The sequence below is a fragment of the Leptosomus discolor genome, chromosome 6 (assembly GCF_034619465.1).
Source record: "Leptosomus discolor isolate bLepDis1 chromosome 6, bLepDis1.hap2, whole genome shotgun sequence".
Lineage (NCBI taxonomy): Eukaryota > Metazoa > Chordata > Aves > Leptosomiformes > Leptosomidae > Leptosomus > Leptosomus discolor.
The window spans coordinates 34,748,209-34,766,800 of record NC_141396.1 but is presented as its reverse complement, the minus strand read 5'-3'; the positions used below and the strand labels follow the sequence as shown (position 1 = coordinate 34,766,800).

At 43.0% G+C, this 18,592-nt stretch overlaps 1 protein-coding gene across 1 annotated transcript; it reads right to left on the bottom strand.

Moving 5' to 3' along the window:
• Positions 1-1,215: 1,215 nt before the first annotated feature.
• Positions 1,216-16,795, bottom strand: NRBF2 (nuclear receptor binding factor 2). Its single transcript, XM_086466943.1, has 4 exons — positions 16,742-16,795; positions 5,514-5,598; positions 3,908-3,948; positions 1,216-2,756 (listed from the first exon to the last, which is right to left on the bottom strand). The coding sequence occupies exons 1-4, from the start codon at positions 16,793-16,795 to the stop codon at positions 2,040-2,042; spliced, it is 897 nt and encodes a 298-aa protein (XP_086323069.1). The 3' UTR covers positions 1,216-2,039.
• Between the last annotated feature and the right edge of the window lie 1,797 nt (positions 16,796-18,592).

Below are 18,592 nucleotides of genomic sequence, written 5' to 3'. Positions count from 1 at the left end.
TTTTGTTTATGCAGCTATATATGAAGGGACAGTTCAGTCTCAAAAACAGAAGGTAGAGCTTGCAATTCCCCTACATCCCCTCTGAAGAATCCTGACTCTTCAGCAGAGGTAGCCAGGCTAAAAATTGCTTCCTTCTCCTACAGCTGCTGTTTGCAGAGACAGCTGGAATGTCTGTCTGTAGCTAACAGCCCTGGGCTATTGTGCCTGGCAGTGACATGAGATAGGTGCTTAAATAATGTTATTTCCTTCTTGTGAGCACATATAGTTTTCTTTGCTTTACTTACATGAATAGAAACGCTGTGCTCCACCACCTTGTCACCTGTAACAGCCAGCCAGGTGGGTGACAGTGGAGAACGTAACTTGCCCCTTTGTGGGAGCAGTGATCTAGGGCTGACCTGGAACAGGTTACCTCATCACAGCTGTTCCTGGGCCACTGCTAAAACTGCTCCAGCTGAAAACCAACTTTTTTGTTTCCCCAGCAAGATTAGTTTCCTGCTACACTGCAGCACAAGGGACCTCCTCTAATGAACTTTTGTATTACCTTTGTTCCATAGGCTTTTTCTATCCTCCACTCCCTACTCTCCTTCAAGTAAACGCAAGAGGCACCAGGTATACAGAGGTAAGGGGAGAATTTGCACATCAGTAAGGTGTTCTTGCTGCACTTCTGAGTCTGTTCTGGAAGAAAAATGTACCCTCAGAAAGCAAGCTTAGCTTGTAACAGCACAAGAATAACTTAAAATGGGGTAGCTTGCAACATTAACACTTTTCATTAATCAGTAACAGCTAAAGTTAACTAATGCCTCTGCTACACGTTGCAACACGGTGCCAGGGGGAAAGCCCGGGTTCAGGTAACCCGCCAGGGCAGGGCACCAGGTGCCCCATGCTGAAAGGGGCTGAGTGTGAGGAGGGCTGCACCGCCCGTCTCAGAAACCAAACCCTGAATGGGTGTGGGCAGCTCCTGCGGCGGGGTTCGGAGCCTGTCCCCAAGCAGAACCATGCTGCTGCTTCCTCTGACACTTCAGTGCTCTGGAGGTGTTGGAAGCCAGCTACGAGCCAAGTCACTTCACGTACAGGCAAGGCCCTCTGAATTCATCCCAGCTTTCCCATATTTGCTGGATGATGAACACAGAAGTTCAGCTGTACATGCATACTAACGCTGTTAGTATAAACCTTGGGGTTTATGCTCGGCAACATTTGTAGAGATTTAACACACGTTTAGTGTCAAAACACCTTGGTTTTTATTTTCATATCCTTTTTGAATCAGGTTAAGCTGTAAACAATTTCTTTTTCAATCAAATACTGCCAACTCGAATTACTTCCATTCATGCATCACTGAAAACAAAAAGGGTATTTTTCCTTAAGCATAGATTTTTCTTTTTTAAACCATGTCACTTTATACAGAAACCAATAGCTAGATTCAATACACCCTGATTAGTTATGTAAACAGATAACCCAAAAAAACTCGTCAACAGAACTACTAAGTTGGTTCCTTCATAGAATGGAAATTAAAATCTCTCCTGACTTGAGGTTAACGTGGTCAGGAACATACAGCGTGGCACATAAATCCATCTAGGAGGTGTATAAATTGCACTGTATCTGAATTAATAAAGTTATGCATAATGAAATGCACAGTTTAAAATCATGCTAGAAAGCATTTTTCAATATGAAGTGGCAGCCAACTGGCAACCATAACAGTTAGGTTCTGCACCGTCATTTATGGCATTATAGGTAACTACTACATATAGCATACTTTAAAACCCTGAAGGACTGTGTTACTTGAAACATTCTCCAGGCAGTCATTTGGTTCGAAACATTGGGAGAAAGACTAAAGAGCTTGCCATCTCAGACCGATTATGGTACCTTTAACTTTTACGAAGTAGATCAGATATGATGTGTATTTCACAGTAACAAAGTTGCTTTAATGCCTTTTCTCCAACAGTAGGATTGTGTTAGATGTTCCTGCCCTCAGATCACCATTGTCCTGGTGGTTTTCCCTTTTCTTAAGTTTGGGTAACTACACTGAGCACTTTTCCTGGTTTTTAACTATTCATCAGTCCTTTCAGTATATCTTCAGAGAGTTCCAGCAGAGGGAGCTCAGGGGACGGGATGTCCAGGGGGGGGAGGTTGGGTATTGGAATGTCCTTTGCCTTCCCAGCAGTTGTTGCAAACTTCTGCCAAGTTGCAGCTGAAGAAGTAGTTTCTGAGTGTTGCTGCAGACCCCACAACTCTGACTTCTCGACAAAGTCAGCATCTACATCCAGCTCCTTGTCTATTGGAGATTTTTGGAGTCTAGCTCTTTCTGCTTTTAATTGCTTATTCTCTCTCCTTAATCTCTCATTTTCAGCCACAAGAAATTCTATGTGCCGTTTCAAATCTGCAATTTTGGTTGCCTGCTCTTCTATTATTGTTTTGTCATCTTTTGGAGCTTTACTCCCAATACATGCTTCCACCGGCTCCTTTTTTTTCTGAAGCAGAAATAATAGTGTATCCGGGTCCCTGTCAAAGACCCCCTGAATATCCTGTGGAAGTTTCTCTGTGGAAGGGCTATATTTCTGAGTGACAGGAACCAACACATTTTGATCATCAGAGTCTTCAGCAGATGGCTTATAAGAAGTCTGAAGATGTGCAGCTATTTCCTTGTCAGCGTTCTGCTGGGCTTTCAGCTTTTCCTCCCTCTTTGCCCTTTTCCACCTCTCCTGGATGAGCAGTAACTGTTTCATGTGACTATCCCTTTGTAGTTCCAGTGATAGCTGAGCCTGAGGAAGAACAAGATTAAACAATTAAACAATCCCACCTGAATATTCAGGCACAGAAAGTTACTGGCCTGTAAATATTTACATAAACAGCACCAGAGCACGCCTGAGGGAGGGGAAGGAGCTTTTGTTGTTCAGATACTAAATCCAAACTCAGTGCTCTCTGCTCGTACAATGCAACAGATTCAGATATGTCACCCAAATTTAGCATAACTACTGGTATTGTGAAGGAGCGAGTTAACATTTGGTCATTTTGTTTGTTGTTTTTTTTAAGTCACTGACCAGGCTACGATACCTCTGAGCAGAGGCACTAGGGGTTCAACTGACCCATGACCAACACCAAGAAGAAAGAGATTCACTTGGTATGCACAGCCACACTTCAGGTAAATAATACAAACTACTTGTACGCTTCTGTGATGGTACCTGTGTAGACATTGTATTAATAACACCCAACACTAAGCAGAAAAGTGCTCCAAGGCCAGGTATTGTCCGAAATGATTCAGCCATATTTAATGAAGCGGGTGGCATGGTGGTTAATAACTCACAGGAACCACCTGGGTAAGATGCTACCATTTTTCTACATGAATGACCCTTTGGAGGAAAGACACATGTCCGATCCCCAAGGGTTATTTGCTTTGATAATATCGTCTAAACTCAAAGCCTGCTGCTATAAAAGTGCTGAGCAGACTACACTATTACATTCACAGATAGATTTGTGCAATGAATAAGGAAAGGTGTAGGCTGTTGTTCTGGAGATCCCTTAGCCGGGATGAATAAAACCAAAACTACAGACTGTAGATGAGATGCTCAGCTTTGTGTCTCAGCAAAATAGTCTAAGTGCCTCACAGCAAAAGTTAAATATGAAAGTAGTTTTATCACCTACTTGAAGATGCCTTGCAGACTAGTAACAAGTGTGGCAGAACCCTTGGATCGTTAGTAGTTCTCTTGTCCCTGCTCCACATAAACTTGGAAAAACTCTCAAGCAAGACTAGCATCACTGCACTTCTAAAACTCCTGGTGCAGCTGCCATGGATTCAGAAACCTATGCAGAGGCTAATGTTCAAGAGGGATATGATCAGTTAGGGCACAGTATGACACACAGGCACACAAGAGAGCTATGGCTGATTCTGGCATCTGCTCCACTTTGGACTCACCTGCTCTGACTGGGTCAGCTTCATAGCATCTGTAAGGTATGCTGCAGAAGAGAAAATTGATAAACACTTAGGACAGGGTTACAAGACCTGAACGTTTCCATAAAAGCTAAGAAAATGCTTCAGACCTTCTGTATTCTGAATCCCCACATAAAAGCAGCAGTCCAGAAGCAAAGTATTTACCAAGTTACAGTGGCTGGAAACACCTGCTGTCTTTCAGAAGTCTGAAAAAATTACTGTAAGATCATGTAATACATGCTACACCCTTCCCATAGCAACCCGTTGGCTCAGGTTGTTCCAGTTTGTTTTTCAGAGGAGGACAGCAGCCATTTCCAGAAAGTCCCAGAAGAAAAACTTTCCCGTGAAGGGAAGAAACGCAGCTAAGGACCAGACTTTTAACACACAGGTGTTTTAAGACAAAGTGTGGTAAGTAAAATCCTCTTGCTCATGGCACACCAGTATTACAAAGTCATGCTTTAATTATATTCTTGACAAAGAGGTATAGTCTGTAGTTCCCCCCTTTTTTCATCAGCTTCCCCTCCAAAACAGAAAACATGCTGGCTTAGAGTCAGAGCAGCACTTTAAACTTTGAGCATATCTTGCTAGTGCTGAAAATGACAAGGTACAAGAAATTCTTAACCAAATTTGGAAGGATGTAAGATAATGGCACAGAATCATCAGACAAAAGCAAGAAACATACAATGTGTTTCTGGGTTTTGTCTTGGTATATGGAGTGAAGGAAGCCAAAAAGAGAAGTCTGCATATTAGAATGTAAATGCTATCCCTCATTGCTCTGAGTATTCATAAATACCAAACAAACTGTCAGTTTCTCATTTCATGGGGTTTTCTAGTATTTATGAATGGAAAGTGAGAATGCCCAGTATCTAGGTTACGATGTTCAGAGTCGCCACTTATTTTGTCTCCACACAAGCCCTGTCACTGGAAATGTCCTACTTCTTGCACCAACTAAGGCCTCCTCTTTCTTCTTCTGCCAAGCAGTCGCTGCACCGTCAGACAGCTGATGGACTCCAACACAAATAATTAAGCATGACTAGTGAAATGGACAGGTAAATGCATGAAGTCTCAATTAGGAGAGGCTGTCCATCGCAACATCAAGGCCTGCCATACAATCTGCTGTTTTGCTTGAGTTCTGGGAAAGCTGAGCTCATCACCTTTTCTTAGCTGTCTTGATTCAGATGCTACGAAAGGGAAGTAAGCAAACATTTGTCTAAGTATTTCCTTCACCAGCAGAGAAAGCAGGTGACTTCAGCTACGAAAGCACTGAAGAAAATATAAAGCGTGAAGTGAAACTGGCTTGCAGCAGGTCCCCAACTGCAGTTTGTGCTTGACACAAGGTGTTGGCTTCATCTTGAGTCAAGAACTGCCTTCACAGTGATAACCACCCCCAACCAAAACAACTTTGAAGACATCTGATTTTAGCTCCTCACACTAGAAAAAGAGCTTCCAAAAGGGTGCTTGATCTGGACTGAAAAATAAATTTGCATTTTAAGAATAAGAATTTTGCAAGTAACTAGACATTCTACTTACATGGAGCATGTGAATCTAGAAATTGATTTTAAGAGCTGGAATGTGAGAAATACCTACTCACCAGCAGCTTTTTTGTGACAAGAAATTGCTTCTTCATATTTCCCTGCTGCCAACAAACGGTCTGCTTTTCTGCTCTGCTGGTGAGCCTTAAAATAAAAAGAGCATTATATCAATGAGGATTAACCATCAAATAGCTATACCTGTTTTAAAAGTAATCAGTACATCTAAGAAACCTGTACTGATTCCAAGTCTCAGGCTTTATAATTTGATTTCTTCTTTAACACTACCTTGCAAGGATCTGTACTGTATAGGTAAGAACTGAAGTTTGTTAATGCAGCAAAGATGGTGTGTACACAACACAATCCTTTTGAAGCTGTTCCTCAGAAAGTACATGTTCTCCTTTGTAGGCACACATTTACTGTAGTCGTGTAGAAAGACCAGTAGGCCATAAGAAGTTATGAGAAGCTTTAAGTATTTAGGATCAATTTACCTGGCAGAATGCAAGATATTTGAATTATGTTACAGCTTACAGCCGATTTGACATTTCCTGCTGCCCCATGCCCAAGAAGGTTTGCCTCTTGGGTGAAAGAACTGCAAGAGACCTTTGGTGTTTTGTTTGCAGCTTACACCAATTAATGGAAGCAGCACAGCCATAGTTAAAGATATCAGTCACGTTGCTGCTCTACAACAGTTAAGTCTACTCTAGTATTTGTAAGCCACTAGTGTAAACCACTATGGCAGACTGAGGACATTGCTGAAAGCAAGCAACTGATGCAAGTATTTGCATGTGCTCAGTAAGAAACACTACTGCATAATGAGCACTGCAACATACATGAAAGCGTGTCTTTTTGTTATTACTACAAGATACAAATTTTATGGTCCTTCCTCCAAGATGAGCTGTGTCATATGAAAGGCTACAATCACTAGCTGGCAAGACTGTCAGTAACACAGACTATTCATGACTGCCTTACTACATGTTGAGTTTGAAGTAAACAGACGTCAGGTACCGGGCACTGACTGTGAAACCACACAAGACACTTCTGAGTCTGAAGAAAGCATTTAAGATTACTGCTTCTCAAGAAAGCCTTTATGAAATCCATACTGGCTGAACCTGCAGGGGAAACAGAGCTGAAAGCCTGAAACCTGCCTCTGTAATTCTGTCTCTGACCCATATGAATTCTCTTTTCCCTCCCTTCACCTGAATAAAGGCATTAAACATATCAGACTTCAGATGTTTGGTGAATACAAGTCACTGACTCACTTTAAGCATGTTCCAGGATCAACATAAAAATGAGCGCATTTGTCCATACCCTAAGATGTTAGAACAGCTGGTTCCCTACAGCCCTTGTCAAATTACACGTTTCTCTGTCTCCTCCAGTCTTGATAGAAGCATCGAAGGTCAGATAATCCAAACACGATAGTAACATGATTCTATCAGGACTAACATGATACTTATACTACCATCCATTTAAAAATAAGTTCCAAAATGCAGGTCAATTTCTCCACATTGACTTACCACCTACAATGTTACAGGAAGTTCAATTTTTTACCAGAATTTTAGCAGCTCTGACACCACAGAAGAGAATGACTCTTTTGGGCAACAGCTGTTCTTAAGCGATCCCTAGCAGTTACCTCAGTGTAGTTAGGCATCTGGCTTTTCTAAAACTGATTCCATATGCTAATATGGAGTGTTCTTAAAAAACGAAACACAGCTCCTTGATTCTTCACAACAGATGTATTGGTTATGTTATTCTTCCTAACCTTCGTTCAATTCTCAGAGCACTGTCAGCATTCCCTTTTTCTTCTGCCCTGAGGTTAAATAATCTAAGAAAATGAAGTGTTTTTCTATTGGAAAATCATCTATTTTATGGCCTTTTCCTACAGACTCCTACAAATGACACACGCCAGAAAGATAAACATATTTCCCATGGGAATGAACAAATGGTATCAGCTCATATAGAGCCATCTCCTCAGTTATTCATGGCAGCTCATCCAGTTACAAATTAGCTATGTCACAGTCATAAAAACACCTGAGCTAGCTCCTTGCAAAACTATTTTTCAATAAATTAGTATTGATACAGCTGCTTCTGCAAACTGCATGGGCAGGTCTAAAAAACCAAGGAAAAAGGGAACAGGGTAGCTTGAGACAGAAAAGCTAAGAAAGCAATTCAACAAGCCGGGGGCCTGGTTCCCTTTATTAGTTTCCACATATAAGAATTTGGGTCTGATTGTTTCCAAAGGTTGTTTTCATATGTTTTAAACTACTGGAGCATGACCATACTTAAATCAGTTAAGCACATGCAGAACATCTGAGGACAGTCAGCTGTCATTTAATTGCGCAATTAAATTATTTCCATTCTAAATTAACTCCCAGTGAAGCTGAAGGGAGTTTGAAGAAGGTGGGCTGGACTGTGACAAAAATTAGGAAAACGAGTCCAGAGATGCTAGCAAAAAGAAAAGCTAGGATCCTCAGGTTACAAGGTCAAAATGCCTTTCTTGCTGTTACATCAAAATATATAGACGTCAGGCCATCTTACTCTGATGCAGAGCAACCGACTTCCCAGTTGAAACAACAGAAACTGCAGCAGAGAAAAATCAGTCTCAGCACAACCTTGTGTGAAAAAGCTAGGTGTTTTGTAGTCAGTCATAGGCGAGGAATTCCTCATTTTGTATGTTTTCCTGCCAGCCTGACAAGGAAATATTTGCTCATTTATTTCACCCTGTGAGTGTTTGTTTCAATTAGTTGATTGTGGAAGGACCAGGAAATTTCTCCCATTTTCATGGTGATTATTCATCACTAGCAGTTTGAAGAAATTAGTGGTGCTGTTTCCTAGCAGCAAGTGATGAAGCTGCAACAGAAGTACTTGGATGCTTAATAGCCGTGTACACACTTCTACATCTTGTCTAGTCTGCTGGTTTATTCTCGGTGCTCAGTTACACTTAGCTACACAGCACTCAACCATTGTTAGAAAATCTGTTTTCAACTCAGAGTAGCCTGTATCCCATTATAAAACCAGCAATGGAAGAACTGGTCCTATATCATAAAGTGAAAAAAAATGGCTCTCGAGTTTATCCCTGGTCTGATGTCATGCTAGAGGAAGGTGTTTACACCAGCAACTCTGAGGCTGCTATGCTGGTTCCCAATAGATTCAAGCAGGACTGCTTTGACTGGTCCTGCTGCTGTAATGATTACAGAAACAGCTGCTGCATAACTGCAGTGGTTTTATAAATCTGATTTCTCTTTCCTCTTCCAGTTGCAGTGCTGGAAATAAATATGGGATGTGGTGTAAGAATAATTATAATTTATTAACAAGCTATGGAATTGATGGGGGAAACAGGTTGACAACTACTTCCAGATGTCACTCCCAATCCAGATGAGTGGGAATTCCCAGTAGGCAAATGGACAGGTGTAACACCTTGACTCTCATAAGAGGAAGCAGCTGTGAGTGAAGGATGACCAAACTAAAAAACTTCCTCACTTTGCTCTGACATATTTGTTTCTTAAGGGGTTTGTGTATGCCTTATTGTGTCACTTGAACTGCTCTGGATCAGCTACAGAAGCAGGTAAGCTAGACTGCTTTCCTCAAACTTTTTTAACTGAGATGTTAAGAGATGATACCTGTGTTTGTAAGTTTATGCTGCTACTCCAAGGAAATACTCCTATTTGATTTTCCACCCAACTAGCCCAAATCGTTGCCTCTGTAATCTCTGAGCAACAGAACAGAAAAATAATCTAAAACAGCAGTACAGGTCTCCTCTTTGTCTAGAGCTTTCTTTAGCAGCCCAAAAATTAACACTTTTTTTTTTTTCCCAATATAAACTAGACAATGATGTGACTGCAGGCCATGAGAAATGAAGCCATAGCTCACTTGCCAGATCTTTTACTACTCCCTCAAACTAAAAAATTAAAATAAAAATGCTAGTTTTCTTTCTAGAGATAGTTCACCATTACAGCCTAAAAGATTACCACCATATGATCCTAGCTTAGGTTGGGGGGAAGCTGATTTTCCCATGATTCCAGTTTATGCCTAGCTATTATAGAAAGCAGAACAACAAGAAAAAACCTGCTCGATCAAACTATTTTAAAAGGCAGATGTAGTACTACTCATTTTCAAATAGGGTAAGTCTACCACCCTCCCCTAAGGGCAGTAATTTGCAACAGTCCTGTAGCTGAGACAGATAGTCTTATGTATGTTTTGTTTTCCTTTGTTCCCCTAATGGGGACAGCTCTTCATTGGACAAAGCCTTGCTCAAGATATTAAGCTTAAAGCCTTCTTTATTCATTGTAAGGGACTCTCTAGAAAGTGATGCATTTTAATATGATTATGAAGCACAGATTACAGTGCAGGAAAACCCAGCTGCTAAAATGATGGGGCCTGAGGAAAGCTAACTGCAAAGAAGTTGTCTAATATAATAGTTTGTAAATGTTTTAAGTGAAACCACTGGTTTGCTGCTAACATCATCTATTTTATGCTATGGACTGTGGATACCACTTACATTGCCAGAAAGGATCAATACTTATGCTCTCTTACTGTTGAAAGCAAAGATGAAGGTATTTTTTTAAGAGACGAGTGATCTATTTCGGGATTTGTTTCCCTAAGGATACAGGACTGTGGTTCTGAGAACATATTTTGGAGAAAGAAAGGGTCAGAAAGTGTACATTGTATTGCTTCCATATTGTACAAAAGAGCATTAAGTATCTTCCACATGGATGTCTATAGCAGCAGGCCACAAAGGGTGGGATGAGGTGGTGCACCCTTGTTACCCTCACCCCACAAACACTCTGTCAGTGCTACACCTACAGAAGTCTTTTAAACCTGTTCTTATCAGGAAATAGTAAACTTAGAAAGGTTTAAATGCACATGTCTGCATATGCATTGAAAAATGGAATGAAGGGAGAATACAAGCGGAAAACTTGACCTGAGAGGTCAAAGAAGAAACTATGGCCATCCTTTTTTTTTTTTTTTTTTTTTTTTTTTTTTTTGTTGTTGTTGTAAAAAATAAGAAACAACAAAAATACCCCAAACAAAAATGTGCAATCATGATGAATAAAACTTAGGGTGACTATGGAAAATGCTTGTATTTACAGGCAGTTACACTAAAAGTGAAAACAATAAAGAACTGCTGTAACTTACGCTAAATAATGGGAATACGTTTGCCACTAAGCCTAAAGAAATGGTAATGTGTAGCTTTACCAACAGAAGTAAGCCCCCTTAAAAAATACTCCTTGTAATCTGTAGAGAAAGACAAAGTTGACTGAAGGAGAAACAAAAAATGGCAGAACTCATTGTGGCTACTCAACCAAGACCACTAGCCACATGTTAGTTCAATTTTCTGTCTTTGAAAGCCTGTACTTAGCAAGGTTGACAGAACAATGACTCAACTGTAAATTACAGGCTAGTGTGACTATAAGGTAAAACAAGTATGTGAAACTCTCATGAGCATGTATTCTCAATATTAACAGACTCCTCACTCACTTTGTATTGAACTGTAAAGACCTTGAAGTTCAACTTGCTTGTAAGCAACAGTATTAGAATTTAAATATATGGGCAGACAAGCAACCCGTTGTTTAGCTAACTAATATTAATTCACTGAATAGCTCTAATTGACTACGCGTGTGTTCCCACCCTATTGCAAATTCAAGATAAAATGGTTAGTCAGAGTTCTTCACCATGCAAATGAAACCTTGGATCTGGAATGAAACCAACTCACATTCACGCTGACCAGGTTAGGTGGAGTCTTCAAAGCCCCATACAGGCATAGCTGTAGCTCGTTCCCTGATTACCTGCAACTTCATTAAGGTGTTTTACCTATTGCATAGTCAAATCAGCCTCACTCTTCCTTTTCATCCATTTACTATGATAAAAGTACCAAATGCTTCAACTTGCTTGCCAGAGCCATGATGTATACCTACAGTTCTCAGCTGCTTTGGTAATGCTTTTCTTGTCCCCGTATATAGTGCTGCAGCTGGTACTACAAAAGTCTTGCTAACTGGAGCTAATAAGCTAAATGAGAACAGTTCCACTGCCCTGATAATAAACAAAACCAATCTGGGCTCCTATGTGTAGCCCTAAACCACATGGCTCAAGCTGTTACAGCCATGGAGCCACCCCTCAGTAGGGACAACTGAATCATCACAACAAATGGTCCAGTAAACAAACTACTCCAGGAGCAACAATTTCAAACAAGTGGGGCAGAAAGGCTTCAGCCATGACTTCAGTCTGCTGCCTCCCCAGGCCTCTATGAGACGGCTTCATTTGGGCCTTTAAACTGCCAGGCACACTTACTCAGAGCTGAACTGCATGGCTCAACAATACGCATGTAATGACAGCATGACGCAGCAGAAAGGCACTGCTGGTAGGCACCCAAACAGCGTAGATACCAGTGAGGACATAATGCTTCTGTCAACCACCTGCAGGTTCAGCTAATTTTATTCTTGACTGGGAGCTACTGCAAGTTGTTACATGTGCAACATAGAACAGTTTTGTGTTGCGCTTTAATAGCGGTTATACAACTGAATACAACATTGTTGAGCTTTTCTAAGGAGGGTATCACTGATCTGGCAGTTCAGATGAGCATCTGATGAATAACCTCAGCACCTCCAGTCACTTTACTGAGACAGATACACTGCTGCCTCTGTGGGTTCACATCTCGCATTTCCCTCAGCTGAAATGAATGGCCCCATACAGACGAAGTTGCTACTGGGAAAACCAAGACTTCCACCACTGGTAGAAACAGACTTTCTGTTAGGCAAGTCTATATAATGATACTTCCACTTTCATTACCTACAAGCTTGTTTTCTCTAGTTTGAGCTCAGAATTGAGTGCATCTGCCTCTTTTTCATTTTAGATTGGAAGGGCAAGTATAGCAGGTTAAGCTTTATTAAAAAAACCCAACAAACGATTCAATGGATGTTTCTGTAGATTAATGTAATATTACTGGTTTTCCAATCAAAATAATAGAGGTGCAGGCTGCCATTAAGTCTCAAACACATTGGTCCATGTGGTTTAAATCCTTTGGTCTCTGGTAAACTTTCATAGACACTTTCTATTTTCTCCTCTTACTCTTCCATACTGCATACTTATTCTGCTTGTTATTTTGCCCTCGTGTGGATGTAGTGTTCACCTCATTTCTAAACCATTTCTTAAAGTAGACCATTGATTGGCTTGCACTGGAATGGTTGCTACCAATGGCTTACAGCACTAATACAAGCTTCCATGATATGAGATTTCTGCAATATACATTTTGGTGTGTTATTCTCACTCCAGGCACTGGTCCATGGTTTTTATTTTTCATCAAAACAACAGCTCTTCAAGCCAGGTCCCTTATACTTAAAGAAACTCATAGGCAAGATTTTGGACTGTATTTTATTACAAACCATATAAAGTACTATTACCTTGTAAGAAGAATTCAAGGTAGAGGCAGTATGGCTCCTTAGCAAATATTCTACAGGAACATACTGAGGAATTAAAGTAGAATCTGCAGAGTTATGAAGTCCTAGGTGTTGGACTCCGTTCAACAAGTAAATTTCCTTTTTAAATGCTTCTTAAGGTTGGTACTATTTGCCTCATATTTTTACTGTGTTATTTCCAAGCTTCTGATAATCAGCAGTGTGCTGTTGTGCTTTTTACTTTATACCGAGGGTTAAAATTATTGCTGGATGCGAGATCAGAATTCTTTGCCTAAACCAGACGGCAGTAGGAATTGCCCCTACAGTAGGTAGCACAGAGAAGCTCTTAGCTGTGGTTTGGTGGGTTTTTTGTTTGTTTGTTTGGGGTTTTTTGGTTGTTGGTGGTTTTTTGTTGTGTGGGGTTTTTTGGGTTTGTTTTTTTTTTTTTTTTTACAGAGCATCTTTTCTTATAGGACTTATCTTCATGCTTTTGCAGTAAGTTTTAATCTGTTAAAGGATGTTGAGATGTCTTAGTTTATGGCACTGGATTATGTGTGAAACAGTGTTCAGCTGGACTAGACATCTGCTATACGATTGCCTACAGGTGCAGAGACTGCCCTTAGTCCATACCATTTTTAAGTTCCACAATACAACCTAAGTATTTTTTTGGTAGGGTTGAAGAACTGCCTTTCTTATTAGTAGAAGCATAAGGAACAGGGCTTTAACCCATTGTTTCAAAACTGAATGATGTTTCACATCTGCAAGGCATACAGTACACTAAGGGAGGAGAAGGAAGGAGGGAACAGGGCAAGAGGAAAAGACAAAATGAATGCTCAAGTATTAGAGCTGCCCCAAAACGCTTTCCCATTGCACTAACAACTCAGACTATGGCCATGGATTTTGGAAGAATTTTCAATTTATTCCTAAATGAAGTATCACAATGAATACTGAAGAACTAAAGCCCATATTCTAAAAAGATTGGTCCATTTCTCACGGAAGTCATTAAACCTGGAGGTCAATGATTAAAACTTCCATTAAACAAAAAACACTGCAGTTACAGGGTTGGTTTGTTTGCTTTAAAAATGGATCTGAAAAGCAAATTAGTATTTGTCTAGTGCCATCTACAGAAGTAAATCAGTGAATTAGGAAAACTAAAGTATAATTAAATTTCAGAAACATAAAGATAAAATATTATTTGAGGGAAATGTATCTTCAGAAGGTAGAAAAAGAATGTAACAGAAGTCAGCAGAATACAACAAGGCATGGCAAATAGTCAAACATATAAACAATAACTGAAACCGAAAGCCACCAATACAAGTGATTAAGTGCAGTTGGTGTGCCACATGTTGACAGAGAAATGGAGAATTAGGATACTGCAAAACTACTAAGGATTGGGGGGGGTATCAGATCAGCTCCCCAGGAAAATCAGGACAGTATCCGTGCTTTCCAGTAACTGAGCCTAGATGCTCAAACACAACTAATGAACAAGTTTTAGGGGACAGAGCAAGATTCAAAGCAAGAGCAAATTCTAACAAAAAGCCTTAACTAAAGAAAAATCAATTTCACAAAAATTATCAAGCCATGGTATAGTGAAAGGAGGAAAATGTCTTGTACTGGAGTCATTGATAGCTGGTAAATAAGCCTAATGATTAGTGTATCCAAACCCACTCTGTAGTTTAAGGGTTTTTTTGGTTAGTTGGGGTTTTCTTTCCCCCTCCTTTCCGATGATTTGGCAGCTTCGGAAAAGGTTGTGCTTTTCAAATCCACAGGTAAGAGAAGAGATTTATAGGAGAAGCAAGTGAAACACATGACACTTAATAATATCAAAAACTTAAATGAACATTCCTATACTGGAGGTTGGCACTTTCCCTGAATGTTGTTGCAAATCTGAAACTCATCTGCAGAGAGGGACTGTGAATAGAAGAGCTTGGCAAAACTCTAATTACTCCTGCTCATGTCCTTGTAAAAATGTAGGCACGTTCTGACCCTGGTACTGTACCCATTCAAGCTCTTGTCATTAAGAGTTTTCACAGTGCTTGACACAACCTGAAGAGACACATCATTTTTCTATGCAAGATGATCCATGACTATATTGCGTGCAGCAGTTTCAAGAAAAGATTTTTCTATTTCAGGATACTCCTTCAAAGGGGGTAGGAACACATGTGCCAGCAACTTCATAGCTTTCTGTACAAGACTACATACAGCAACTTTTTTCTGGTAGCACCTGTTATGCAGAAGCATCTTGACCTTATTGTTAGCCTGGTGCTAGACAAGTATGGTACCTGCACGTTCCTATCGTGGTCAGAGGTTAGTCCTATTCCCATCACTCCTACAATCCTTAGTAAATGGTCTCAGTAAGAAACACTACTAACTGGTGATATCTGCACTGCCACAAAGTTCCTACTTTCATCCATTTACTAGTGAATATTCAATTATCATTCTCTCCTTAAAAGTTCATGCACTGGATTTACTTTTAAAAGGGTTTTTATAGTGTCTGTGAAATAGCTATAGTTTATTCCTCCCACAAGTTTGTTTGACTTTAAACCCATCACATCAACAAGTGACAAGAGCTTTCTATTTCCTGTTGTTTCTTATTTCAATCAGGCTTCCAGGACACAGATTAAAAAGCCTGAGACAGCATGATGCAGATGTACCCAGAGTGGTTCTACACCATCGGTTCAGATCTAAACAGACCATCTTCCTGCTACGCTGTCAGCCCTATTTCTGTGGGCAGTCTGCAGTGCCAATTTTGCAAGGCTTTCTGAAACTACAGAGAGCAATCCAGAAGTACCTGACTGACTCTGTATGGAGTAGGCAAGGGTTTGTCCATGCAAAGCAAATAAGCTTTGATTAAAAACCAAACTGACACGAGTCTCTGAGGTTTGCATGGCAATGACTAAACAACTTCTGGATCAAACTCATTCCTGGAAGCATTACAGCTGTATTCCTGGTGCACTGCTGCTGGCTAATTGGACTGCTGGACCAAAGCTAGTTATCTAAGGGAATGCTCCGTGTATCACTGCATCTGAGGCATAGTCAAGATATAGCTTTGATAAAACCCACAAGGCAGCAGAGGATTAACTGTTCTTCACTCTACATCTTCTCTATGTGACAGAAACCTATCAACTTTGGCTGTCTAAAATCTGATCAGCTTTTGTGAAGATGCATTTTTCAGATATCTGTGTTTCAGTCAAAGTTCCTTAGAGATTCAGTTTAGCAGAGTAATTGCTCATTTAAGATTTTAAAGCATTTCACCTTCTGAAATTACAAGAAGCATCTATTCAGTAGCAGGCCCTGATAAGTCTCTCGAACTAAACTCACACAGATACGGCCTGTGTCATCTAAACGTTTCCTTCCAGACCTTCTCTTGTCCCCTGCGCATGCAACTTGGGCGAGACGTAACACCCCCCGCCCCGCAATCTAAACCCGTTGCTTCCTCTCCCGCAGAGCTGTCGGCTGCTCCCGGGCCCAGGCAGCCCAGCTCCCGCCGCACCACCCGCGGGCCCTGCAGCAGCTCCCGGGCGGCAGCGGGGCAGCGCTGCGCTCCTGCCTATCGCTTCCCCCGCCTCTCAGCCGCCGGACAGGGCTGCGGCCAGCCCCCGCGAAGCCGCTACGAGTCCGGGACCGCCGCTCGGCCGCGCTCCCTGGCGCCGGGCAGGCCAGGGCGCGGTGCCGCCGCGGCAGGGCCTGGCACAAACCCTCAACAGGTGTTGGAGGTGGGCGCAGAGAGCCCTATTTACTGTTCAAGGCGCGCTCCTCCGTCCGATTACCCACCGCTAAGAGAGGAGGGGTGTCGCTCTCTTCCCGCCGCGGGTGCTCGCCGCCGCCTGAGGGCCGAGAGCGGCGGCAGAACCGGCTGACAGGACGACCCCCCCTGCCCCCCGCGGCCGCGCGCTCACCAGGTTGAGTGGCCCCTCCATCACTTCCATGGACGGCGGGGGCTGCGGGCACATGGGCGCGGAGGCGGCCTGCTCGCCGCTCCCGGTGCCGCCGGCCCCCACCGCCCGGCCCGGCTGCCGGCGCCGCTGCTGCTGCGTCCCCGCCTCAGCGGCTCGTAAACACATCGGCCGCTTCCGCCCGGCCCGCACCGGGCGGCGCCTCGCGAGAGCCTCCGGGCCGCGCGAGACTCGGGCGTCGTCGCCGGGGCAACGGGCGCCGCTCCTGGCGCCACACCGCCCCTCCCACCGCCGTCTTCGCCCCGCCCCAACGGCCGCTCTTCCCGCCGGCGGGTGCCTGCACCGCCCACGGCAGTGGCGGTAGCCCGCTGAGGGGAGGGGCGGGGAAGCTCGGTGCGGGGGCGGCCCCGAACGAGAACGGCCGCAGACCGAGGCAGGGCCCTGAAAGCGGCCCATCGCGGGGCGGTACGCAGCCGCGATTCGTTCCCCTTTAGTGAGCGGTGCTCGTGGCACAGGGCGCCGGGCTGTAGATGCGCGGGGTGTCTGTGAGGGAAGACGCGCCCAGCGCGGTCGCGAGGCACGGCGGTAAAAGCACCCGTCGCCGCGGGGCAGCGAGAGCGGTGCCGGTGCCAGAGAGGTCACGCAGACACGAGCGACAGCGAGGAGCGCCCTTCCATGGCAAAGGTGCAAAACCGGCTCCTGCTCCGAAGTTGGCTCTGCCCTGAGGTGCAGGGGTGCTGGGGGCCCCGCTGTGGTTTCAGCCCCGGGCACGACGCTGATGAGCAGGGTGGCCGGTTCAGTGCTCCCCGTGAGGAGAGAACGAACAGCCATGGCTCTTTGTGGCTTTTCATTGCAGGAATTGCAGTATATGAAAACAGGTGACAATGACAGTGATACCAAAATTGCCATATCGCCACGTATGTGCTAACAAGACAGTAGTGCTAATTATTCAAAATAAACTTTCTTGAGAAAGATCAGCTAAGGGCACTGAACAGCAAATAAACTGGCCAGCTAACTTACTGAGCATCACGATTATCCTTATCCATACAACCTTGTGGTTTAGGAAGACTATAGAGAAGGAAACTGCCATAAGGTGTCGGTGTATAACCTTCTTAGATGGAACTAAGGATGGCATGAGTTCATAGGAGCATGGCAGTAACAGACCAAAAGGGGAACAAGGGCAAGAAAGAAAGGGGAGAGAAAATAGAAGGTAGGGGGAAAGATAACACACCTAGAAAACAAGTAAAAAAGCTAATTAGCAGCAAGTAAAGAAAGTCTGGGATTCCCTTTGTAGATTTGATCCTCAGACATGAGTGGCGTCTGTGGGCTCGGAGGGAGCCTACATGGCCAGATATGCCATAGCTCTCGGCTATCCCTGTGCTGTGGGGACTAGCTTTGCAACACGGGAGTGCTGGGGGGAGTTTTCCTTCCAACATATGTGGTTAGACAAGACAATCTCTTCAGGCAAGGAGCCTCCAAAAGATACTTTGCTAGTTCTTATTTTCATTTGCAAGAACTTACCTATCACTCGGTTTAACTATATATCACCAAGTCAGATCCTGTGTAGTCCGGGGTGGTTTTGATCTAGAGCCCACTGATTGAGTCACAGATAGGTGAGGTTGTCCTATAGCAGTCATTGAAGGACTAGGTCAGCCAGGGTGAAGGAGAAAGGCTGCTTGGTGCTTCACTGCCAGTACTTACGCTTGGACATACGAGATGATAAAATTTAATTGTTTTGTTGCACCAAACGGTTTGTTTTCCTTCCTCTTAGCTCATGAACACACACTCACAAAGAGGTAACATTTATCTGTGATCTGTAGGAGTGCAGCTCCCATCTTAACTGTCCCACTCAGT

Coding starts and splice junctions, on each gene's coding strand:
- NRBF2 (XM_086466943.1), bottom strand. CDS start 16,795: ATGTGCCCGCAGCCCCCGCCGTCCATGGAAGTGATGGAGGGGCCACTC. Junction 5,599..16,741: donor TGGAGGGGCCACTCAACCTG/GTGAGCGCGCGG, acceptor TTTTATTTTAAG/GCTCACCAGCAGAGCAGAAA. Junction 2,757..3,907: donor AGCTGACCCAGTCAGAGCAG/GTGAGTCCAAAG, acceptor GTTCTTCCTCAG/GCTCAGCTATCACTGGAACT.